Source organism: Lynx canadensis, chromosome D2 (genome assembly GCF_007474595.2).
Source record: "Lynx canadensis isolate LIC74 chromosome D2, mLynCan4.pri.v2, whole genome shotgun sequence".
NCBI lineage: Eukaryota > Metazoa > Chordata > Mammalia > Carnivora > Felidae > Lynx > Lynx canadensis.
The window spans coordinates 55,861,767-55,887,418 of NC_044313.2; the positions used below are offsets into that span (position 1 = coordinate 55,861,767).

General features: G+C 46.2%; 1 protein-coding gene across 3 annotated transcripts in view; it reads right to left on the reverse strand.

Annotated features, from left to right (window-relative positions):
* SGPL1 (sphingosine-1-phosphate lyase 1) overlaps positions 1–17,915 on the reverse strand; it is a 58,989-nt gene extending 41,074 nt beyond the window's left edge. The window contains exons 1-2 of one of the 3 annotated variants that reach the window (XM_030335586.1): positions 17,841–17,915; positions 16,996–17,057 (exon numbers count right to left, since the gene is read on the reverse strand). In XM_030335586.1, the coding sequence (XP_030191446.1) occupies positions 16,996–17,022 (27 nt within the window). In that variant the 5' untranslated portion in view covers positions 17,023–17,057; positions 17,841–17,915. Of the gene's footprint in view, positions 1–16,995; positions 17,058–17,705; positions 17,813–17,840 lie in introns of those variants that run through there. The other 2 variants (XM_030335587.1, XM_032595281.1) reach the window with 2 other exon arrangements.
* Between the last annotated feature and the right edge of the window lie 7,737 nt (positions 17,916–25,652).

Here is a 25,652-nt window from a genome sequence, read left to right on the forward strand (position 1 = left end):
TAAAGGTTCACCTTCCTATCACAGCACAATGACTTCTTTGCATTTCTACTATGCCAGATATCCAGTATGCCTCCATTTGGGCTATTTCTCAAGAGTCAGTCAGGGCCAAACTGCACTGGCCAACTGCACTGTGAGTTCATCTGTCCCAGCAGCAAAGCATTCAACCCTGGTGGGGGAGAATAGCCAAGTAACTGTTTTCACACGTGACCTCTCTTATGGTACCAAGTGCGGATTAGAATACAAACAACACAATTTTTGTATGTCCTACACTACTTTTAATGTGGTAAGAACCCAACAATTACTCAACTGAAATGAAGTAATTACAGTACCGCATCTACTCAGCACTGCTCTGTAAGACCCCAGGGAGGATTCGGCCTCCCCTCTCCCGCATCTCTCCCACTGACTTGAACCTGCGGAGCAGAATCGCTGGTGTTTGTAACCAGACTGCACACACCAGCACCGTTCTGATGAGCTCACAGGATACATCATCTCACAGCCACCAGGGCCGACAGGTTAAAGACCAGTACATGACCACTCTCCATCCCTCACAGAGGAAGACGCTGAAACCCAAAGGTCACACAGCCTCCCCACCCCTTCTTTTGTAGAAGACTCGCTCAATAATTGACTTAACATATTACGAAGACTCAGTCACCAAACTCGGCGGCTATCCATCTTTTAGATGAGGGTAAAAAGAAGTCCCCAAGCATCCCTGGAAGTGTGAGGGCCCAGCCACGTCAATCCATAAGATCGCTTCACTGCTCCTGGCTAATAACTATTCTTAAGCCAAACACTAATGAAAATCAAAACTTGCCACCCTGCAATGCTGCAGAGAAAAAGGGACTTGTTTTTCCTCTTCCGTCCACTTTCTTTACGTCTAGTACAACTACACACTTCACCATTCAACAGTTCTTCCAGAAGAGCCAGAAATCCAAGCTTGACAGCAGATGGGCTGCTAAGGAAAAGAAAAACCTGTTTTACCCAGTTAACCCACTGTCTTAATGTTTTGCGATCAGATGGTACTCTAAAGCCCGGGACTAAGGTTAAGGAGTAAAGTTCAAGGACAGGAGACCCTGAAGAGTTAGTGTAGTCGTTCCTACTTCACTTCTGCCCTAAAAACACAGAAAACAAAGCTAATTAAATGGTTCTCTTTCATATCACATTCTGCAGAATTTCAAAGCGCAAACAGGTAAGAAAACACTATTGTTTTTAAAGCCTTCAAAGGCATTAATGTTTATCAGCAAAACCAGATCACAAGCCCGAAGGAAAAACTCCCTTGGGTCATTAAAGAAGTAAGAACTGAGCAATGAAACCAAATACAGAAATGTTTGAAGGGACTGAATCATCATTTCTTAGGAGGTAAAGAGCAAACCATATACTTCCTCCAAAACTCCACTATGTGAAACAAGAGATCCGGTATCTGAGAAGTTCACCCAACAAGCTTAACAGTCCACGTTTTCCCTTCCAGCCATGCCTCAAGAGTCAGAGGTACACGCTTGGTACTATTCCACAAACATTTACCAAGTCTAACTGCCCTACACTTAGCCCTAGATTATTCAGGCAAAGCACCTTACCATCACGGAGACACAATCTTGGCCTCAGAAAGGAGACTGACATGCCATGTTCTCAAGTCATTAGAAGCGTACTCATGGATGGGGCGCCTGGGTGGCTCAGTCGGTTGAGCGTCCGACTTCAGCCTCAGGTCATGATCTCACAGTCTGTGAATTCAAGCCCCGCATCGGGCTCTGTGCTGACAGCTCAGAGTCTGGAGCCTGCTTCAGGCTCTGTGTCTCCCTCTCTCTCTCTGCCCCTCCCCTGCTCATGCTCTGTCTCTCTCTGTCTCAAAAATAAATAAAAACATTTAAAAAAAATTTTTTTTTAAAGCGTACTCATGGAAAATCAAAGCTTCTGAGCTCGTAAAAGCTGACAGCCCTAAACCTGCCAAACGGGTGGATCAGTTTTTGATTTATCTACTCATGGTCAGGACAAGGCATCAAGTGAAGACTGGTGTGGTTTCTGTCAACTAAGGATTCTGAGCCCCTGTCTTCTGTAATGCATCAAGAAAGGCACCATGGGGAGCTTAAACTAGGAGCGAATGCTAAATGCAGAAAACCAAGTTCAGTAAGCAGAGGAACAGGCTGAGGGATGTTGAGGTAAGAGCAATTACGGGTTTCCTTGCTAAATAGATGGTCACCCAAAGGCAAGGCGGTAAGATGTGGGCAGAAGGTACTACTCAAACTTAACTCCCAGTCTCTCATGGTAAGTAGCCCAGTGTGCACATACACAGAAGTCATCTTCGAATTACGAAAGTTCACTATCCTCTGAGCACTACAAATGGTAACTCCTTAGATTGCAAGCAAGGACCAGCAGAAATAATCCCGTATTCTACACACATAAAGGGGAAGTCTTGACTTCCCTGAGTATACCACAGTTGGGGAAGAAGTCAGAGGGCTTCTCCCTTCCCAGACTTAGTTTACTAAAAGGATTATCTACCTTTGTCCCTGAGTGAAGATACCTAGACTCTCCAGATTATATTTATAGAAATCTCCATTGTCAATAGTCCTGCTGCTGTCAGAGATAAGAAACACTGAGTGTATGCCCAGAAGTGGAACCTAAGTCAGTTGCAAAGTCTACCTCTCTGGAGATTTCGAACATGTAATCTTATTCAAAAGCACAAACCAGAGACCAATCCCTGGGTCTCTGACTGGCCCTCAATTGATGTAAAACACCCTTTGGCAAGTCGGCCTTTAAAATCCAGTCACAAAGGAGCTATTTTTTTAAACTGAGGTAAGACACTCAATTTAAAATTAACATATGAAAGAGTTTTAAACTTTTGTGATCATCAAAAGTGCAGAAGACAATGTGTGATTTCGATGGAAAATTATACATTGTCTAGGACATCCCTCTACGCTACCAGAGTCTGATTCTAAGGAAGCTATTTTACAGCTCTGGAAGTTGGAAATGATTATACGCTACCAGAGTCTGATTCTAAGGAAGCTATTTTACAGCTCTGGAAGTTGGAAATGATTACAGCAATGCAAACCACTCTTCATCTATAAACACGTAAAACCTGCCACATGGTAAAGGTTCAAGTGACTTCCCTCTCCACTATGGAAGAAAATAGTTTGGGTGGCATTTGTGTACTCATTTTAATGTTCTTAATCTATAAATGTGTCTGTTCTTCAGGCACATGAAAAGATGCTCAACGTCACTCCTCATCAGGGAAATACAAATCAAAACCACACTCAGATATCACCTCACACCAGTCAGAGTGGCCAAAATGAACAAATCAGGAGACTATAGATGCTGGAGAGGATGTGGAGACACGGGAACCCTCTTGCACTGTTGGTGGGAATGCAAACTGGTACAGCCACTCTGGAAAACAGCGTGGAGGTTCCTCAAAAAATTAAAAATAGATCTACCCTATGACCCAGCAATAGCACTGCTAGGAATTTACCCAAGGGATAGAGGAGTACTGATGCATAGGGGCACTTGTACCCCAACGTTTATAGCAGCACTCTCAACAATAGCCAAATTATGGAAACAGCCTGTATGTCCATCAACTGATGAATGGATAAAAAAACTGTGGTTTATATACACAATGGAGTACTATGTGGCAATGAGAAAGAACGAAATATGGCCCTTTGTAGCAACATGGATGGAACTGGAGAGTGTGATGCTAAGTGAAATAAGCCATACAGAGAAAGACAGATATCATATGGTTTCACTCTTATGTGGATCCTGAGAAACTTAACAGAAACCCATGGGAGAGGGGAAGGAAAAAAAAAAAAGAGGTTAGAGTGGAAGAGAGCCAAAGCATAAGAGACTCTTAAAAACTGAGAACAAACTGAGGGTTGATGGGGGGTGGGAGGGAGGGGAGGGTGGGTGATGGGTATTGAGGAGGGCACCTTTTGGGATGAGCACTGGGTGTTGTATGGAAACCAATTTGACAATAAACTTCATATATTGAAAAAAATAAAAAATAAATAAATAAATAAAAATGTGTCTGTTCTTCAGACCTTTCTTTCAAACCGGTTAGAACATCTGCCTGGTTTCCTCTTTATAAGCAAAGTAAAATTTTAATGTGTGTTCATTTTATATTTGTTTCAGTGTCATGATTTTACCTCTTGTGATTTTTTTTTTTTTTTTTTAAGTAGGCTCCCTGCTTAGCATAGGGCCCAACGTGGGGCTTGAACTCATGATCCTGAGATCAAGACCTGAGCTGAGGGGCGCCTGGGTGGCTCAGTCGGTTAAGCACTTGACTTCAGGTCAGGTCATGATCTCACAACTCGTGAGTTCGAGCCCTGCATCGGGCACTGTGCTGACAGCTCGGAGCCTGGAGCCTGCTTCACATTCTGAGTCTCCCTCGCTGTCTGCCCCTCCCCAGCTCACACACACTTTCTCTCTCTCTCAAAATTAAATAAAACATTAAAAAAAAATTTTAACAACAACAAAAAAAGGACCTAGGCTGAGATCAAGAGTCAAAGGCTTAGCCAACTGAATCACCCAGGCACCCTTTGAAAATTATCTTTTAACAAAAGCTAAAAACTCTCAGTCCCCAAACTTCCCCACAAAAAAAAAAATGCTTGGGAACACGAAACTTGAAGATAATTACAAAGGGCTCAGGACATCCTAAAAGCCATCACTGGGGTCCATCTTCCCCAGGTTAATGACCCCCTCTCTAAAACGAATCTTAGAAGTATTCTATTATATGTAAAGTAAACCCAAGACTCCCGTGTTCCCTGTGGGAGAACTAGCATCCATTACTTCAAATTCTCCAGGAAAAGCCTCAGCACTAGAACAAAAAGGAACGACATTCTGATCCATGTTACAGCAGGATGACCCCTCAAAACACCATGCTAAGGAAAACAGCTGATCACGAAAGACCAGACATTGTAGAATTCTGTGTGTATGCAGCACTCGGAATAAGGATATGTGCAGACAACAAGCAGGGTGGCGGCTTCCAGGCCCGGGCACTGCAGCCACATAAGGGAGTAAGTGCTACAACTGGGGGGTTTCTTCTGAAAATGTTCTGAGATTGTGGGGATGGCTGCACAACTATGAGAACACGATAAAAAATTGATGAACTGTACACTTTAAAAAAAGGGGGGGGGGGCATTATGACCCAGCAATTTCATCTCTGTCTACCAAACGTAGCTAAGACCAACCACCTAAGATTCACAGGCTTTCTTTAAAAACAAAAACAAAAAAAGAACCACAAAAAACCCCCCAAAAACCCAAAAGCCTTTCTGAAAACAAGTTGCCATATGGGCCAAAAAACCAGCAGAAACTCTGCAATTCCAGAAACACAGAATAAAGCTTTGGACTCCAAATGAAATCAACCCTAGGTATCTAAAACTAACTTAGAAATTATATACAAACTAGACAAAGTGGATCACTATTGTTTTACGGTATGTATTTTTAAGAGTTTATAAACAGAATTATTAACTGCTACATTTTTAGATGAGGTTTTTAAAAAACACTTTCTCCTTTGGCAGCTCATAAACACACACTCCAGCCACTACCCGGGGTATGTGAAAGGGACAGCCACCTCTGAGTGCCGTGCTGAACTGACACTCGTCACGACTTCTGTGGGATCGCCGAGTGGCCTGTTACTAGTGTTCTATAGGCAGCCGTGGTGCCCTGGAAAGTCTGGAATGGTAATCAAAAGCTTCTACTCTAATTTTAGCTCTGTGTGGCCTCTGGCACATTACTAAGTCTCGATGCAGCAGGATTTTGCTCATCTGCAAAAACAGATGCCATTGCTATAATTCAACAAAAAGTTCACCGGACAAAAAGATACCCCCATCTATCTACTCTCAGGGCTGCTGTGAGTATTCAGTGCAGTAAGGTAATAAGAAAGCAACCGCAGATAATAAACGCTAAGTATTTGAAGAATCGGAATCTCTGTGAGGAAACATTCCCCTTTCCTTTTCAGTAAGCAACAAGGACAAGTAACCTTTGCAAGGTCTCAAGCAAAGTCCCACAGATAGAGCTGGGAGAGGCTGTAAGTGGTTTGATTCCCATGCCTACATCGTGTTTTCTTTTTTTCTTTTTAATTTTTTTAAGGTTTATTCATTTTTCAGAGACAGAGTGTGAGTGGGGAAGGGGCAGAGACAGAGGGAGACACAGAATCTGAAACAGGCTCCAGGCTCTGAGCTGTCAGCACAGAGCCGGATGCAGGGCCCCGAACTCACGGACGGTGAGACCATGACCCAAGCGGAAGTAGGACGCTTAACCGATTGAGCCACCCAGGCACCCCTACACTGTGTTTTCTTACAGAGGATGGTAGTAAGACGCCAGCGACTAGTGAGCTGCTCCTCAATTTAATAAGACAGATGTTACATCAACTCTCGGCCTTCCACTATTTAATTCGATCAGAAGATTACAAGTGTCCTCTTACTTACAAAACAAGACTAAACTGGTTACCCACTTATGTTTACAGATCATAAGGCTGATTTCAGGCATCTGGACAGATTGCTGTTGACTGCTATAGTTACGAGTCTTGGGAAAGCATCTGAAATCACAAGCTTATCAAAAAGGGCTGGGCAATATAACCCTAGGCCTTCGTCTGCCCTGGCTGCAATGCAGCTAGCCAAGGAGCAGGTCTCCCATGGCATTCTTGTTTTTGTCCTCTGGTCCTTCCTGTTAGAGTTTGCAAACAGAATCTTCTATTTGCCTCACCTGTCCCAGCACCAGTAAGACTGGAACTCAAGACAGAACTGATGTATCCCTTTTTAGATGCATCAGCCAAAATGCATTTCAAAGGAGTGCATTTAAATGCCTTCAGAAAAAGCCTCCAGAAAAAAAGGTCTCCCCAATATGGAGCACAAAGTATAAACCTACTATAACAGCTACTTAGACTCCAAAGAGTTCCGGAGCACTATGATTTTACCTTCAAATTATCTGCTACAAATGGGGTTTTGCAAATCTAAACGTCTGCCCTTAACAGAAAACTCTGCTCTCTTTACGTCAAATGTTTATTAATAGTGATGGACGAGGTAAATAAGAATGCAGTAGGCTTTTACTTTCCGGGGAAATGACAGAAACGGAAGGGTGGTTCACACTTTAGAAGTGCCTAACCTGCTTCAGGAAAGAGTTTTCCATGCTGTCTCCCACATGTAGTGTGCAGGTAACAGAAATTTAAGATTTGTTGCTGGAAAGCAAAATGCAAAAGTTACATATTAAGAAAACCTTGTGGGAGTGTAAATCAGACAACCACTCGGGAAACCTGTCTGGCAGTACGCCTCATGACCTGGCAATTCTGTGCTTACCAAAAGACATGTTCAATCAAGAATGTAGAAGTGTCATTCAAAACAGCCAACACCAGAAACAGAAATGTTCGTCAACTATAGAATGAATAAATGGTGGGATTTTATACATTGTGCAACTACACAGCCATGAGTTTTAAAACTACTGCTACCCGGGGGCGCCTGGGTGGCTCAGTCGGTTAAGCGTCCAACTTCAGCTCAGATCATGATCTCGTGGCTCGTGAGTTCAAGCCCCGCGTCAGACTCTGCTGACAGCTCAGAGCCTGGAATCTGCTTCGGATTCTGTGACTCCCTCTCTCTCTCTGCCCCTCCCCTGCTCATGCTCTGTCTTGGCATCTCAAAAAATAAACGTTAAAAAATTAAAAAAAAAAAAATACTGCTATATAAGGGCATGGCTGAATCTCACAGATTCAGCAAAAAGGATACTCAGAAAATAACGTGAACTGTATGTTTCCATTTATGCAAAGTTCAAAAATCAGCAAAACTAACCTACAGTGAGAAGAAAGATAACCTTTGGTGCGTACCAAATGCGAGGGAACTTGTTGGGATGCTGGCCATTCTTTGTACCTGGGCAGCGAGTACAGCATACTCATATGCAAATATAACTGACCTGTACCATTAAGATTTGTGCCCTTTACTGTAAGATATACCTCAAAAAAAAGAACCACTTTTTTTTATGTTTTTTTTAAGTTGACTTATTTTGAGACAGAGAGGGAAAGAGAGAGTGCACGAATGGGGGAGGAGCAGAGACAGAGGGAAAAAGAAAATTCTAAGCAGGCTCCGTGCTGTCAGTGCATAGCCCAACACGGAGCTTGAACTCAAGAACCGAGAGATCACGACCTGAGGCGAGATCAAGAGTCGGGCGCTTAACCAACTGAGCCACCCAGGCACCCGAGAACTCTACTTCTTTTGTAATTATTTTTTTTAATGTTTCTTTATTTTTGAGAGAGAGAGACATCGCATGAGCCGAGGAGGGGCAGAGACAGGAGACACAGAATCTGAAGCAGGCTCCAGGCTCTGAGCTGTCAGCACAGAGCCTGATGGGGGACTTGAACCCACGAACCGTGAGATCATGACCTGAGCCAAAGTTGGACGCTTAACTGACTGAGCCACTCAGGCACCCCTCTACTTCATTTTTAAATTCAAAAGTGATTTATGGGAAAGCAAGCTGGTGCACTCTGGAAAACAGTATGGAGGTTCCTCAAAAAACTAAAAATAGAACTACCCTATGACCCAGCAATTGCACTACTAGGCATTTATCCAAGGGACACAGGTGTGCTGTTTCGAAGGGACACATGCATCCCCATGTTTATAGCAGCACTATCAACAATAGCCAAAGTATGGAAAGAGCCCAAATGTCCATCGATGGATGAATGGATAAAGAAGATATGGTGTGTATATATATATACAATGGAGTATTACTCGGCAATCAAAAAGAATGAAATCTTGTCATCTGCAACTATGTGGATGGAACTGGAGGGTATTATGCTAAGTGAAATTAGTCAGAGAAAGACAAGTATCATATGACTTCACTCATAGGAGGACTTTACGAGATACAACAGATGAACATAAGGGAAGGAAAGCAAAAATAATATAAAAAGAGGGAGGGGGACAAAACAGAAGAGACTCTTAAATATGGAGAACTGAGGGTTACTGGAGGGGGTATGGGGGGGATGGGCTAAATGGGTAAGGGGCATTAAGGAATCTACTCCTGAAATCATCGTTGCACCATATGCTAACTATTTGGATGTAAATTAAAAAAAATAAAATAAAATAAAATAAAATAAAATAAAATAAAATAAAATAAAGGTGATTTATCCACTTCATGGGATAATAGGACACATAAATAACAATGTGCCAGAAGAATGGACTAGGAGGAAGACTGTTCCACAGTTTCTGCCTATACAACAGGCAAGCCATTCCTTCAAACATTTACAATCTGCCCATTTCATGACAAAAAGCTCACACAGCTGTATTATATGAACTCAAAAAAGCACTGTCAAATAAAAAGCACAACCTCCTGGGTAAGATATAACAATTTTAAATCTGTATGCACCTGGTAACAAAATCTCAAAACACATACAGCAAAATCTAATAGAACTACAAGGAGAAACAAATAATTGATAAAGCATAAGGCTGGAAGAGGCCCGCACAAAACAGGAGCTCCAAAGAGTCAACAGACCTTGAAAAGGACACTCACCCTCACTAGTAATTAGGGGAATTCACCTGGAAATCAATTAGACTTCACCCCTACTGGACTGGCAAAAAGTAAAAAAGCCTTGTAAATACCAGGTTTGCCAAGCTGTGTAGGAACAAGAACTCTCATATACTGTTGCTAGAAGTATAAACTGTTGCAGCTTCTTCTGAAAAGTCTGCCATTATCTAGCGAAGTCATAATGCAACAGTTCCACCAGGAGGACTAAATCCCAGAAAAACTTGCAATTCTGACCCCCTGTCACATACAAGAAAGTTCCTAACAGTAATGTTCAAAAAAGCCTCCAACTGGAAGCCACCCAAGTGCCCATCATGGAACGGATAATCTGTGACAGTCATACAATGAAATATTATGCAACAGTGAAAATCAAGGACCTAAAACCAATAAACTGCACAGACCAACATGGATGAGTCTCACAAACACCGAGCAACATGGGAAAACCACAAAAAATACATATAAATCAATTTACAGCAAGTGAAAAAGCAAACAAAACTGAACTTAGGGAAAGTGTACATGGGGGGTAACACTTTTTTTCTTTTTTTCCTTTAACACAGCAAGAGAATAATTATTCCCAAAATCAGGATAGTTCTCCCCAGAGGGAAGGAAAGGAGATGTCATCAGGGATTGGAGGTAAATATTCTAAAGGGTTTTGTGAATGTTTATTTTTTTTTGAGGGACAAAGAGAGTGAGCGTGAGTGGGGGAGGGTCAGAGAGAGAGGGAGACAGAGGATCGGAAGCGGGCTATGCACCGACAGCACAGAGCCCGGTGAAGGGCTCAAACTCACTAACCGTGAGATCATGACCTGGGCTGAAGTCGGACGCTTAACCGACTGAGCCACCCAGGCGCCCCAAATGTTCTATTTTTTAGCCTGGGGGATAGATGTTATGACTGTTTTATTAAAACACAGCGATGTGCTTTATACAGTCTTGTGCATGTATGCTAAGTTCCACGTGAAAACACCTTCAACCCAAAAGCAGGGCAAGCCCTTCTTCCTGCCCTTCCTCTTCCTACCTGAGAAAACATGAACCTGACAGCTCAAGCTCAGCACGGCTATCCCGGACCAGGAGGGGACACACCGTGTGCGGGGGAACCTCTTCAAAGACCCAGGAATGGCCACATCAGCCACGAATTGTCTACTCTGGGTTCCTCTTACTTTAGAGAAGTCTTTTTCTACCTTTTAAAAATCGCCATGACTTTAGTTTTTCTCTCATAAGCAGCCAAACCTAACCCGAATGGATGTGTTCAGTGATCTGGACAAATGAAAACCTTTCTGACAATTCAAGCTGTCCAACAATGGCAAGAGCTCCCTGAGAAAGCATCCCACACCCACCCCTGGCAGGGCACTGGGGGAAGGATTTCCACAGAGCAAAGGGAAGCTGGACTGCAGGATTTCTAAAGGCCCTTGAGGCAATTAAGATTCTGAGGCTACGTCTGGAAAAAAGCAGCTCTGGCCTTGCCAAAGCCGTGGCGACACTTTGCCTCTGAATCTATCCTTCTGTTATAGGCGAGAACATTCCTTCTCTAGAACATTCCATCTCCTATCCATTTTACCAGAGTCTGCTAACAAGCTGTCTTCTCGCTTGTGCCTTTCAAAACTAACTTGACCTCAACTTTAGCACACTGGCTATCCTCCCTTGGTTCCTCCACGCCCTCAGCCCAACCTTCCACCTCTATGTGCCTCAACGGGCTGCCCTCCATGAAGTAAATCACCCAGGCTCCCTTTCCGGTTGGGTTTGGCCAGCGAAAGGCTCCAGCATGAGATCAGAGGGTGGGAAAATTTTGACAGAGTCTGAGGTATTTATGCCCCTGGATTCCCTTCCTGCAGGGCTACCGGCTGGCAGTGGCAGAAATCCTATGGGTCACTCTCACCTACAGCTAACCTCTCAAGGTTCCAGAAACTACTGCACCTTTGCCCCTTCAAGCCTAACAATGCTAATGGCTCTTGGCCTCGAGATGTTTCGCCAACCCCTACTGGTCTTCCTCGACTCTGCCCAGTTTGTAAATAGTCCTCTCATCTCCTCAGTCCCACTACTGGAGGCTCCCAGGAGATAATCGATATATCCAACCGATGACTCAGCCTGTACTACTCTATCTTCCCAGATGCCTCGTATTTCCTCTTACCCCACAGCATGGTTTTTCTCCCAGTAATTCTGTTCTGCATGTTTCCTGATTCACTATAAATCAATTCCCATAGAAAATTCTTAATCCCACGATGACGGCCAATTGTGCCACCAATGTATACAAACTATGCAACAGGACATTGGGCAAAGCCTAGTTAAGAAGGCAAACGTTACTAAAAGTTCCTGACACCCAGACAGCAAAGCCAAGCCAAAAACTGGGATCTGAGGTTTTTCTATTTATAACCCCTCCTTCCTTTAGACCAACAGCTGGAAAAATTATCAAACTTGCCGTTAAAGTTTTACTTTACTAATAAGGCTGGAACAATGCCAAATACAGTACTTATCTTATGAGGGCCATTCAAATTGTCAACAAAATTTTAAAGGTCCTACCAGTCCCAATGAATTTTCCCTTTCTTCTAGACAATCCTACAAATAAGACACCAGATTCAAATACTACAAATGAGCTTTTAGTGTCGATTTTTTGGTTTATTGCTCAAATCCTATCAGACATTCAGAAAGAAAGCATGCCTGAAAAAGGTTCAAGGCTCAAAGATAAAGCTCTAAGGTCTAGAAACATTCCATCTGAACCCAAAACACAAAACGGAGACAGGCTTACTGTTTCCAAATCAAGAGAGTGCTGCAGAAATGTTGCAAAGGAAAACATTTCTTACAATTTTACTGTGTTACGGAAGATTATGCTGTATATTGTCCAATATATACATCCCAAAGCAGAACTTCATCCATGGGCAAAACAACCCTAAGTAACACTGTAACGGGCCCATTAAACTCTAAGACAAGACTCAGTCCCCTACCTGTATGAATGCAAGGGCTACCCAGATGCCATTACCTATGGTAAGGAACCCTAGACCAGGGTTTCTCAACCCAAGCACTACGGACATTTTAGGCCAGATAATTCTTGAGAGTGGACGACTGTGTGCATAGTAGGGCCTTTAGTTGCATCCCTGACCACTAGCACCCAAGTTTGACAACCAAGAATGTCTCCAGACATTGCCAAATGTTCCGAGGTTGGGGGGGGGGGGGAGGGGCAAAATCACACTTATCTGAGAACCTTGGCCCTAGATAAACTATCTCAAACTCTACCCAGCACTGTCATGGTGCATACGATTCACCGCACCATTCACAAGAGAAAAGCCACCTAAGGAGAAGACTTGGCTTCATAAAGTATTCTTTTCTTAAAAACCAGAAGTATCTGACAACTTGCGAAGCGATACCATTCCCTAGCACTAGGAAGGAGGAGAACTTGGATGAAAAGAATGGTTGCCAACGTGGAGAAAAACTCCTAAAAAAATTTCTGGACTTGACATTCTTCTGAAAGCATCGCAAGTGTCCGATGGATACTCTCACCCCTCTTACTCTCTGTGAGACACAGGTGGAAAGTATTACAGGCCGTGACATGCCGTAAGTAAGCAAGTGGAAGAAGGCAGGCAAACCACCTTATCAAAAGAGGACAAAATTAAGGGCAAGAAAGCGCTGAGGGCTGTTAGCCCAAGCTCTGTAGTCTGGAATACAAGGTCTGTCATGGACAGACCCCAGTTCATCTTCATGCTTTGGGTTCACAGTATCCTGTCCACACAATAGTTTCCAACCCTATCAAACCCAACGCCCTCTCTTTATAACAAATATGTGGTATGCCCCTTTATTATTCTGAAACGAAATTCAAAGACTGCAGCATTACACTTACATGAATATAACTCTTAAGTTTGCAATATAGTGCCCTAACTGCAAGGTGAGAGAAAATACACAAGACCTGTATAAAAAAATATGTAGGGGTGCCTGGGTGGTTCAGCTGATTGAGCATCTGACTTCGGCTCAGGTCATGATCGCACGGTTCATGAGTTCGAGCCCTGTGTCAGGCTCTGTGCTGACAGCTCGGAACCTGGAGCCTGCTTCAGATTCTGTATCTCCCTCTCTCTCTGACCCTCCCTCGCTCGCACTCTGTCTCTATCTCTCTCAAAAATAAACATTTAAAAACATTTTTTTAAAAATACGGATTTTCAGACAAGATCGTACTAGAAAACAAAAGCACCCCACACACTCGCTTCCAAAGTGCTCCCTTAGAGGGCACAGCTATCCTACTCAGCCTGCCCCAGTCCCGGTCCACACAAACCCCCTCGCATCAGTCACAAAGCTCACCAACCTCTTCTGTCCCTTATGGGGAATGTGGCCCAGAGACAGCACTGCAAAGCAGAAAAGGAGGGATTCGAAGTAAGACTTAAGTGTGGTTAAAACTTCATCACTGTGGTGCCCTCTCTAAGCCTAGTTTTCCATCTATAAAAGGAGGATGCCAGCATATTTTTCCACGGGTCATTGTGAAAATTAAATAAATATGTAGAGTATCTATTTCTGCACCTAACATGTAATACCTGTTCAATAAATATTAACTATCAGACTTCTATTATTCCTGGATCCACCGTGTACCATCTCCTAGCTTATGTCTATCTTATTCCCCCCGGCAGAAAGGAGGGATGACTAGACATCATTTATCAGAGATGCTCAAAAAAGGACTCCTATAGAACGTAAGTAAGAAGTTGCATCATACGGCCTCCGAGATTACTTCTAATTCTGAGGTTCTAAGGTTCTACAATACACTGCCCTGCATGCAGGCTATTTTTTATTAACTAAGGTCCTTTCTTCCCAGTTAAAGGGCCCAGAACAAGTCTCCTGCTTCATACAAAGTAACTAAAGAACAGAGATAATGATGGTTTAATGCCCCCATTGAACACCGGGCCCTGGCCATTGATTCTTTAGCACAGCACAGGCAAAGAATGAATAACAAAAGAAAGAAAGAAAGAAAGAAAGAAAGAAAGAAAGAAAGAAAGAGAAGGAGAGAGAGAGAGAGAGAGGAGAGAGAACAAGACAGAAAGAAATAACTACAGAACGAAAGACAGGGAGGGAGGGTATGGCTGGAGGTATTGTAGTTGTAGGGATGTAGAGCGTCAGTAAGTACATGAATGAAGAAGGACATTACGTAAAGAGACAGAAAGAAAGTAGGAAGGGGCGCCTGGGTGGCTCGGTTGGTTAAGCGTCTGACTTTGGCTCAGGTCATGATCTCGCGGTCCGTGAGTTCGGGCCCCGCGTCAGGCTCTGGGCTGATGGCTCAGAGCCTGGAGCCTGTTTCAGATTCTGTGTCTCCCTCTCTCTCTGCCCCTCCCCTGTTCATGCTCTGTCTCTCTCTGTCTCAAAAATAAATAAACGTTAAAAAAAAAATTTTTTTTTTAAATAAAAAATTTAAAAAAAAAAGAAAAGTAGGAATAACAACTTTTTCAGAGAAAGCACCTCAAGGAACAAGTGCCCTATCTTTAGAGCATGAGGATTCTTGAGGGCCAGTCATTATCCGTGTGAATTAATTCTCTACACCAACAAGCAAATCAACACCCTAAATATTATAGATCATCAAATGAGAAAATGAAAAGTAGTGGTGATTGCTACAGAAATGTTTCAAAACAAAACTGATTCCAAAGTTAACATTCTAAATAAAAGCACTGCTACAGAGAGCCCACGGGCCCTAGAAGTAATAAGCACATCTCTGGGCACGAGGGTATATCCTACTCACACACAGAAATCCTAATTTACATAAAGATACTGATCTGTAAGCAAATTGTCAATAGTTACAAATCATTCTGCATTAACCCTGTAAGGTACTAACGGTAGTTATTTCCGACTAGTGGAATTATTGGGGGTTGCTTCCTTTTACTTATTTACAGCTCCCAATTTTCCTAACATGTGGCTCTTGCAGTAAGAATTTAAAATCACATAAGGCTATTTATTATCCACTGACAATCTATGACATTTGAGGCAAGAAACTATTATAGGGGAACTCTTCACCAGGATCTGTGGATAAACCAAGTATTTACCTGTCTTTAAAATCATCCTTGCTCTCTGCCTCACACCTGAACTAATCACAACTTAGTTTCCCTCTTTACCCTTCCCACAGACTTTATAGGTTTTGCCACTACAGAAAGTCAGCACCGGGTACAAAAAACACCCTCACTACTCACTTTTGCCAAATTCCCAGTGATGGCTACCAATTCTCTGCGATAGTGAGATTAAAAAAAAAAAAAGGGGGGGGAAAGGAATGGTTTTTAAATCAATGCTTTTGCACAAAGAGACCTCAGACTCAGAGAAATAGCTTATTAAAAATAAAATGCTTGGGGCGCATGGGTGGCTCAGGCGGTTGGCCGACCGACTTCAGCTCAGGTCATGATCTCATGGTCTGTGGGTTTGAGCTCCGCGTGGGCTCTGTGCTGACAGCTTGGAGCCTGGAGCCTGGAGCCTGCTTCAGATTTTGTGTCTCCCTCTCTCTCTGCCCCTTCCCCACTCACATTCTCTCTCTCTCTCTCTCCCAAAAATGAATAAATGTAAAACAAATAAAAAAAAAAACTTTAAAAAAAAATGAAACGCTCTTTTTCTATATAGCTACTGAAAAACCATAGGCTCCCTGCAATTCTCACAATAAAGAGCCTCTATGGAATCATAAAGGTCCCAAGAATAAAACTTCATTTTGGTAAACATGCATTTGGCAATGCTATTCTCCCTGCTCAGTTATTTAAAAACAAAAAACAAAACAAAACAAAACAAAACAAAAAAAAGGCACAGAAAACCTCAAGAGGGAAAAACAGCTTCTACCAAAGCAGGCATATTCCTCAGTCCAACAAAATAACTCAAATTCAAACCAGTTTAACTCACCAAGCATTTGTTAAGCACTTACTATACACAGGGCACCATGACAGCTGTTTATTCCTCTTTATTTTTTTTTAATTTTTTTTAACGTTTTTATTTATTTTTGAGACAGGGAGAGACAGAGCATGAACAGGGGAGGGTCAGAGAGAGTGAGACACAGAATCTGAAACAGGCTCCAGGCTCTGAGCTGTCAGCACAGAGCCCGACGCGGGGCTCCAACTCACGGACCGTGAGTGAGATCATGACCTGAGCCGAAGTCGGCCGCTTAACCGACTGAGCCACCCAGGCGCCCCTGTTTATTCCTCTTTAAACAAGTAAGACAGGATATCTGCTTTCTGAGGAATCATAACTCTAGTCTGGGAGACCCACGCTTTTAAACGAATATACGGCAGACCCAAACAAAATTAAATACAAGTTTTAATACTGCTCCGGTAGTACGGGAAGGGAGAGATTAAAATAAGTTGCAAGAATTCTGTAAAAGATTCTTCACATTCATTAAATACAAATATATTCATATGTTTAATTCAGTCACTTACCCATCTCAAACATTAAACCCAAAATAAAGGTAGCAGGAAGGCTCAGCTACGAAAAGCAAGCATCAGAAGTGAGAGTTACACAGATCCTTTGGACTAAAAATAAAACTTAAGGGACAAGCGCCTTATGACAAAGGGGATGTTTGGGAAAGCTCACCAACATCAGAAGGTCCGTACTCGGCATCTTACTCTTCCAGCTGTCCTTACGGAGCCTCCCCTCTGCAAAAGGGAACCAGGTTTGTTTACTTCCAAAGCTTTAAACTGTCGCGTCTGCCCGCCCAGAGTCGCTAGAGCAGTCAAGAAATGGTTCTCTCCCTCCTTTGAGAGCTCAGATTTCACTCCCAGATAGGACACTCCACCCCCAGCACCCGGGCCAGCGAATGAGAACCCTGCTGGCACCGGCCTTCCCTCCCACAGCTGAGCAAACGAATCCAGGCCCAGCCTCCCACGAAGCAAGCCCCCCAGGTAGACACCCGGGGGAAACGCCCAGCCCGCCGCCAACCGGAGCCCGGGGCCCAGCCCACAAACGCAGCGGGGCGAAGAGTAGGACGGGCGCCGGGGGCAGCCCGTCCCAGCGTCCAGCCTCCTGGCCTCGTCCGCGACCCCATCCCTCCCACCCCGGAGCCCTTCCTCTCTTCGCAAGGAGCCGCGTATCCGGGCTGCCCGACGTCCGCTCCTACCTCCGCGGGACTGGGGTTTCGGAGCCCGCTCCCTATCGGCCCCGGCGCTCTCCCGCACCCACTCACGGGCCCCCCGCGCCCAGGCTCAGCGCGCGCCCGCGGGCATCCGCCAGCCCCTCGCTCTGCCCGACCCTCCCTCCTCCCCCGCGCTGCCCGGCCCTGCCCTGCCCTGCCCTGCCCAGCCCACCCGAGAGCCCTCGGCCCCAGCTCGACCGTCCCTTTTCCGGAGCCGCAACGGCCCCCCTGCACTCCTTTGCCCCGAGTCCGCCTCCCCGCTCCTCCCCTCAGCCTCTCCCTTCTCGCCGGCCCGGCTCCTCCTCACCACGCGACAGACTCGCGGGGCGGCGGAGCGCGGGCTCCCCCTGCAGCCGCTGCCGCCGAGATTGGAGGTCCCACCGCCGGCGGCCCCGCCCCTCCCCGCCCGGAAATGGCTCCCCAGCCCCGGCGTGCGCGGCGCCGGCGTCGGGCGCGCGCACGTCCCGGCCCGGGCCAGAGACCCGCCTCCCCTCCGGGCCCCCCTGCCCCGCGCGCCGCCTGCTGGCCAGACAGAGGCCAGCACCAGGGCCCTGGGCGGGGGAGGTGCGACCCGCTGGAGGCAGAGGGTCCGCAACTTCGCCTTAAGGCTAGACGGTTGGTTATAAAAACGAACTTCCTGGTCACATTTGGTCATTTGGAGGCCCTGGAGAGTCAGCCTGCCGAGCACTGTACAGGTTGATCCAAGGCAACCACCCAAGATGGGTCTCTAGAGAGACCTTTGGGATTTTAATAGGTGACTCAGAGATTTGCCCCTTCTCCCTTCATTTCCAGGTGAAATAGCTAAGTCTCAAATACATTTTGCATGACTTACCCACGACACTAATACAGCAGAATCAAAGGCACCACAGTTACATGTAACTGACAGCAATCAGCATATGGTATTTTTCTGCAACCGATTTTTAGAATGACCCCTAGGCGGAATCTTGAAATTTTAACAAAGATGACACCAATCGAGGGTACCCAATTCCATCCCCTTGCAAATGTCTTCCTGACGCTAACTTAGGGTGGCATCACCGCCATCGTTACTCCTCCAGTTCTCTCAAGGATGAAATCCCTTATCGCCCGGCCCTTCTCTGCACACCCCCTCAGCATTTCCCAAACTCCCAGCCAGAATGGTGAAGCCTCTGAAAGAGTCAAGCAAGTTATCCCTGGGCTTCCTTGCCCTCAGCCCCACCCCATCAGAAGTCCGAGGTACGTCTGCCTTTCAGAGCTCCTGCATCAGGCACTGACACCCCCAGACCCTTACCGCTCTTGCTGCTGTCTCCCAGCAGACTCGCATTCTCAGCGTCGGAGGGTCAGAAAAATGTCCTGGGACCTCCAGCCGATGCCTACCCATCAAGAGTTACTTTGGGATTCCAGGCACGTTCTCCCCACACCCCCCACTTCCACCCCTGTGTTTTATTTCTTCTTCACATCCCAGGATCTGCTCTCCCTGGTCTCTTTCTTAACTGCCACCTCTCATCCTTTACTCTAAAATCTCTGTGCCAGCTGACTGGAGGACAGGGTCCATCTCTGGTTCCTCCCCACACCTCTGTGGTGCGACTTCACTGCTCCTCACGCATCGTGAACGGTCTGTTCATTCTTCCCAGATGAACCAACCAATTCGGCCTCATTGACTAATCCTTATTGTTGTGGACTAAATGTTTGTTCCCCCCCCCCAAAAAATTCGTATGTTGAAGCCCTAACCCCCAATGTGGTGAGGCTTCTGGGAAGTCATTGGGTTTAGATGAGATCATGAGGGCAGAGCCCCGGCAAGGGGATTAGTGTCCTTCCAAGAAAAGGAAGAGACACCAGAGCTCTCTCGCTCTCCAATCACATACAAAGAGGTCACTTGAGCACATGATGCCATGGCAGCAGTTTGCAAGCCAGAAAGAGGCTCCTCACCCAAAACTGAACCTGCCAGCACCTTTATCTTGCATTGTGTTATAACAGCCCGAGCTGAGTAAGAAACTTATTTTGCCAAGAACTATGATAGGCACCTTCACATCCGGGGCCCTGTTTGTGTCCTAACTTGCCCAGATCAGGCGACTCTCATCATCTCCCAACTTGTAAACAAGGGTGCCAAGGCTCAGAGAAGATAAGTGATCACTCAGAAGACACACAGAAGCATGGGGTAGAGTTGGATGGCAAGTTAAAGCCCCAGATTTTGTAGGGAGAAACTAAAATATGCTGGTTGATTTATTAAGCTCAAAGAATGTTAGAGGGAGAGGACCCTTCCCCTATTTGCCAGCACAACCCCATAGTATATGTATGAAGAAACCAAGGACCAGAAAGGAACTTGACTCTTGGAAGTTCCTTGCAGAGCACAGAGGTTGTATCTGTGTGTGTGTGTGTGTGTGTGTGTGTGTGTGTGTGTGTGACAGAGAGAGAGACAGAGAGAGAGAGACTTCAGGCCCCCTGCTCCTCTACCCCACACTCCCCTTAACTATACAATAACATCAGGGATTACAAGAGAAACATCAAGTAGAAAGCTGCTAAAGATAAAAGATGCATGGGGATTAAGGGAGATAATTTCAACTTTCACAGGGGAATCACATTATACCAAAATGGAACAAAATCCCCACTGCCTATCGACCTCACATGTCCTAGCTATACTGATGGGCCCTTGGGAGAAAGCAAGAGGAACGAGAACAAAGAAGATATAAATAAAAGAGGGAATTACAGTGCCGAGGGAAGAGGGATGTGAAAAAAGAAGAGGGGGCTCAAGAAGGGACACGGGCAGTTTTGCTTCCCCTCTGCCCCCATCAGACACTCCCACAGTAGGGGCTTCACTAGGAGAGGCTTCGCTGGCTGGTGGGAGACAGAGGTGGGGTGACTTCCACACCCAGAGTGTGGTTTCCCAAGGAGCACCACTGGCATCACCTGGAAGCTTGCTAGAAATGCTGGATCTTGGAACCCCACTCCAGAAGACTGAATCCAAGGGTACATTTAAACAAGACCCCCTGGTGATCGACATACACCATAAAGTTTGAGAAGTACTTCCCAGGATGCCCTGCTTGCAGAGGAAGCATGGTGTTTTTATTAAGACCGTATGTTTGGGACGCTTTAAGGGGGGTGGTGAATATTTAGAGGGGTGAGGAGGAGAACTAATGCTCCCCACGTTGGCCTTTGGTGGCGTCATGGTGCCTTCCAGGATAACAAACACTTGGGAGGGACTGGGAATACCTAGGGGGAACCAGGTGAGGGACTGAAATTCATGCTGATGACAGAGGGCTTGGGGTGCCAGGGGGCAGAGTGAGAAGGAATATGGTCTGGGATTTTTTTTTTCCCTACACGGCTTCTTTCAAAACAATTCTTGCCAGCAAATCTGGTTCTCTTAAAATGACAGCTATCCATGGCCAAGTTAGTGACAGCCTTCCCCCCATCCATGAGGACACATGCCCCACTCTAAAACGCAGGAACATGCTACCCATGACTCCATTCCTGTCCCTGACACCTCCCCTCCCAACTGGGGACCTTCTGTGGAAGCTCACCTCAAGACAGGGCTGTGGGCAGATGTCCTCGTAGCTTCTGAGCCCCTCCTGGAAAGGAAGGGCCCACGGGAAAGCCCCCCGCAGGACCTCTGTTCATGGAGTCTAAAATGCCCTCCCCAAGGAGAGGTGGGAAACTAGGCAACAGCAGCAGATTGGGGTGACACAACGGAACCAGCCAACACAAACAGAAGTGGCCTTGAGAAGAAGGGAGAGCTAAGGACCAGCCAGACATGGGAGCACCTGAGGCCGGGAGCACTCTGTGCCCAGAGGTTGCCACTCTGGGACAGACTGCAAGGTGCAGTGGGCCACTGAGGTACATGTCCCAGGTGCCAAAAGTCGGAGCGGCCGAGCCCTGAGAAACAAGAGTCATTTCCCAAGGAAGCCCGCTTTTCCTGAGGAAGCCACCCATTGCTGTCTAGGCTGCGTGATCACTCCTAGCAAAGCATCAAAACCAGAGTGGCTGCTTATCAGAAAGCAAACAAATACGAACTTCCTGGGGCAGAAGGAAACCAGCTGGGGCTGTGCTGACAAAATGGCTTTGAAGGCAGGCAGAGCGGCTTCCACCCAGAGATTACTGCTTGGCCTCAGACAACTCAGTCTGCTGGGCTGAGCCTGGGCTTCCTCGGCTGTCAAACAAGGGTTAATAGCTTCTACCCCAGGGCTGTGGTGGTACTTCGGGAGGGGAACATGTGTACCCAACACAGGCCCAGACCCACAAGAGGGACCCAAGAACATCAGTTTAATCTGAACCACGCATGTCTAGGGTGAGCTCAGTTGAGATCCAAATCTGGGCTCTGTGACTGGCTAAGCCAAGCCCAGCCCCCTCACCGCGTTGCTCTTGGCCTCGCTTCCTTCCCCACCGGGACCCCATCCTCATGGTTGGTCAGTCTTTCTAAAGTTCCCCTTGCCCCATATGGGCACCCTAGGCCTTATCAAGTCTTGTCCAAGAGCCTCAGATCTATTTGTTGCTACAGGTTTTGTTCTTGGTAGACCAGTACGTCTCAAATCAACCAGACCTCACACTCTCTGGTTATGGGGGTTACAAAATACATTTGTTACAATCAGGGGGTGTACCGACCTACGCATATAATTCTCTCGCAAAGCAGTACAGTGACCTAATTTTAAAAGTGAAAGCCAGGGGCGCCTGGGTGGCGCAGTCGGTTAAGCGTCCGACTTCAGCTCAGGTCACGATCTCGCGGTCTGTGAGTTCGAGCCCCACGTCGGGCTCTGGGCTGATGGCTCAGAGCCTGGAGCCTGTTTCCGATTCTGTGTCTCCCTCTCTCTCTGCCTCTCCCCCATTCATGCTCTGTCTCTCTCTGTCCCAAAAATAAATAAATGTTGAAAAAAAAAATTAAAAAAAAAAAAAAAAAGTGAAAGCCAGGGGCGCCTGGGTGGCTCAGTCGGTTGAGCGGCCGACTTCGGCTCAGGTCATGATCTCATGGTCCGTGGGTTCGAGCCCCGCGTCGGGCTCTGTGCTGAAAGCTCGGAGCCTGGAGCCTGTTTCAGATTCTGTGTCTCCCTCTCTCTGACCCTCCCCCGTTCATGCTCTGTCTCTCTCTGTCTCAAAAATAAATAAATGTTAAAAAAAAAAAATTTTTTTTTTTTAAAAAGTGAAAGCCAGGATCATGAAATCATACATGAAGTTGGCAGATATGTGGACTTACAATGGATAAGCAGGTTTTTAAGAGAAAAGAGTAATTGTTTGAATATTGCCGCGTTTCCTTTGTTGACATTGGGAAAAAAAAAAAGGGCTAAATCAGGATCTTTGTAGAACTACCTACAATCATTGTGACCTGGAAAGCTACAAATGCACACCGGTATGGAGGTGTTGTCTCAGGGACTCAAACACTATGTTAGTAGCCCTGCCATGGGTGATGTGATTTTCCAAAATGGTGGATTAGGAGTTGTAAAGTTTCAGGCAAGGTAGGACAACTCACATGCAACTTTCCACATGGTGGCTGCACTTCAGGAAGCATGTATAATGCTTGTATAATAAAGCATGTATAATAAAATCATGGGGTTTTTTGGGGGGGGGAGGGAGAGAGAGCATGTGAGAGAGAGAGAGAGAGAGAGAGAGAGAGCATGCATGAGCAAGGGAGGGGCAGAGAAAGAGGAAGAGAGAGAATCCCAAGCAGGCTCCATGCTGTCAGAGTAGAACCCAACATGGGGCTCGATCTCACAAACCTTGAAATCATGACCTGAGGCGAAATCAAGAGTCGGACACTCAACTGAATGAGCCACCCAGGTGCCCCTAATAAAACCATGTTTTCAAAGAAATCTACTCCTCGCATGAAAGTGACATTGGGTTTTTGGCTCATGTGACCATGACCTGATTTTTTACCTACATGAACATTCTGGCAAAATGTCAAAACGATGTGCAGGACCCAGGGGCAATTCTTCACTGTGAGGGGCTGCCCTTGCAATGTCTGTATGGCAAGATCGCTATCCTTATCATGTGACAAGCAAAATTTTTAAATTTGCAGGATGCCCCCTTGGAAGCTGAGCCGACCCACTGAGACCTGCTACCGTGGACTGAGGCCAGGAATGCACTTGAGCACAAGCCTCATTTTATTATCTGCGGCTGAGTATCTGTCAAGCTGAAAGGGACTTGAGCACCGACCAGGCCCAGCCTCCCCAGGTAGCATTGCATGTCAGAATCTCCAAGAACCTTTTTGAAATCCACATGTCAGGGCTTTCCTGCAGACCCAGTGAATGGGTAGTGGGGCCCAGACATCTGTATTTTGAACACTCCCAGGTGAGAGGTGCCACGTTCTACCCATTCTCATCAGCTTCTATGCCTTGGTCCCACAGCTAGTGGAGACTGAACCTAGAATCCCTGGCATTTCAGCTCCAGGAGCCCAGGCTCTGGAAATGTAATGAAATGTATGGGTTCTTGTGCCAGCTTTGGGACTCGGGCGCTGTGTGGCCTTGGATGAACCGTTTACCCTCTCTGGGTCTCAATGTTCTCACCTCAAAATTGGGTACAGAGGGGAAGCTACAGTCCAACTCTGGCAGTCTAGAATTCTCTACGCCTCACTTTGGTTCTACTTCCCAGAAGCCTCTGCGTGGAAACTCCACCTCTCTGTCCCCAGGTTCCCGGCAAGGGCCCTCCATCATGCAGTTACTTGGTTAGGGTGGATGTCTGTCCCAGTCCTGAGCTCAGGGTGAGCAGTGTGGCCAGAATGCCCAAGGAGGCCAGGCCCCCTCCCCCTCTCCCAGCAGTGTTGACACAGATAGGGTGCAACGAAGAGGTCCAGGTAATACAAGTCCGGTGTAAACAGAGGACTAAGGGGGTAATTATGAGCGTTGGCCCGTGGTTACTCCTTTCCTGGCCCCGCAGAACCAGCTCCCAGGCTGACTCACTCAGAGGAGCTCTGGATTTACACTGAGCTCAGGGTCAGCGGAGGAGGGGAGAACGTCCATCCCCACCAGCAAATAAAAACCTTGGGGGTTAGAAACAGAGTTAAAGTAATTTTCTCTAGTAGGTTTAAAAAAAAAAACTTTATATTTATATTTGAGAGAGAGAGAGAGAGAGCACAAGCAGGGACAGAGCAGAGAGGGAGGGAGACAGAGAATCCAAAGCAGGCTCCAGGTTCCAAGCTGTCGGCACAAAGTCCTACATGGGGCTCAAACTCACAAACCAAGAAATCCTGACCTGAGCCGAAGTCGGATGCTTACCGACTGAGCCACCCGAGCGCCCCTCTCTAGCAGGCTTTTAAAAAACTAAGGGCAGTCATTCTCCATGCCCAGGGGGGTTGACCCGGCTGAGGGATCAAGGAGAGCTTGAGCTGAGGGCACAGGATGAACGGGAGTTAACCAGACAGAGAGGAAGAGACAGTGTGTTCTGGCCGAGGACACTGTATGTGCCAAGGCCCAGTGGCAGGGACAAAAAGGCCGGTGTGGCCAGAGAGACAAGAGAAAGAGGGAGGAGAGGGAGAGGCCGGGGTGCAGGTCAGTAGGGACAGTTGTGTAGGGCAAGTGCACAGCCGCACCTTCAGGGACCCAAGCAGGTGAAGTGACTGCCTCTGGCTCATTCATTCACTCATTCATTCACTCAAATGCTAGGTGACAGTATCCTGGGCAGGGGATGTTTCACTGAATGGAACAAAGATCTCTTTCCTAGCATGACTCAGAGTCTAGTGGAAGGAGTCAGACAAATAAATGCAATAAGTAAACTACAACAGTTCGGTAGAAAGTGCCCAGGACGGAGCAAAGAAAATAAATAAATAAAATAAAAGCTGAGTGTGGGAAACCGAAACTGTGGGGCATGAGGCAGGGTCACCGCAGTTGTAAGCAGAATGGGAGAATAGGCCCAACGTTTCCATTTTTCAAGGTAAGTTATAAATCCAGACTTTTTTGGTAAAATCTCTCAATGTTAAAATCGTGATGTCCTGGGAGCCTGCTAGAGTCAGCAGTTACTTTCTTCTCTTTACTAGGACTCCTGTAGTGCCTTTAGCACCCGGAGAGACAGAGCCCAGTTACAGGGCCGGTCACTGCCCCAAAGAAGCCACATTCAGAGACTACCAGTGACGCCTTCAGCCTTGTGTGGAGAGCTCTTCCTGTTTTCTCAGGTGCCCAAGCGATTTCGAAGTCCCTGTCCCTTGGGGCAGACACGGAGGAGCTGG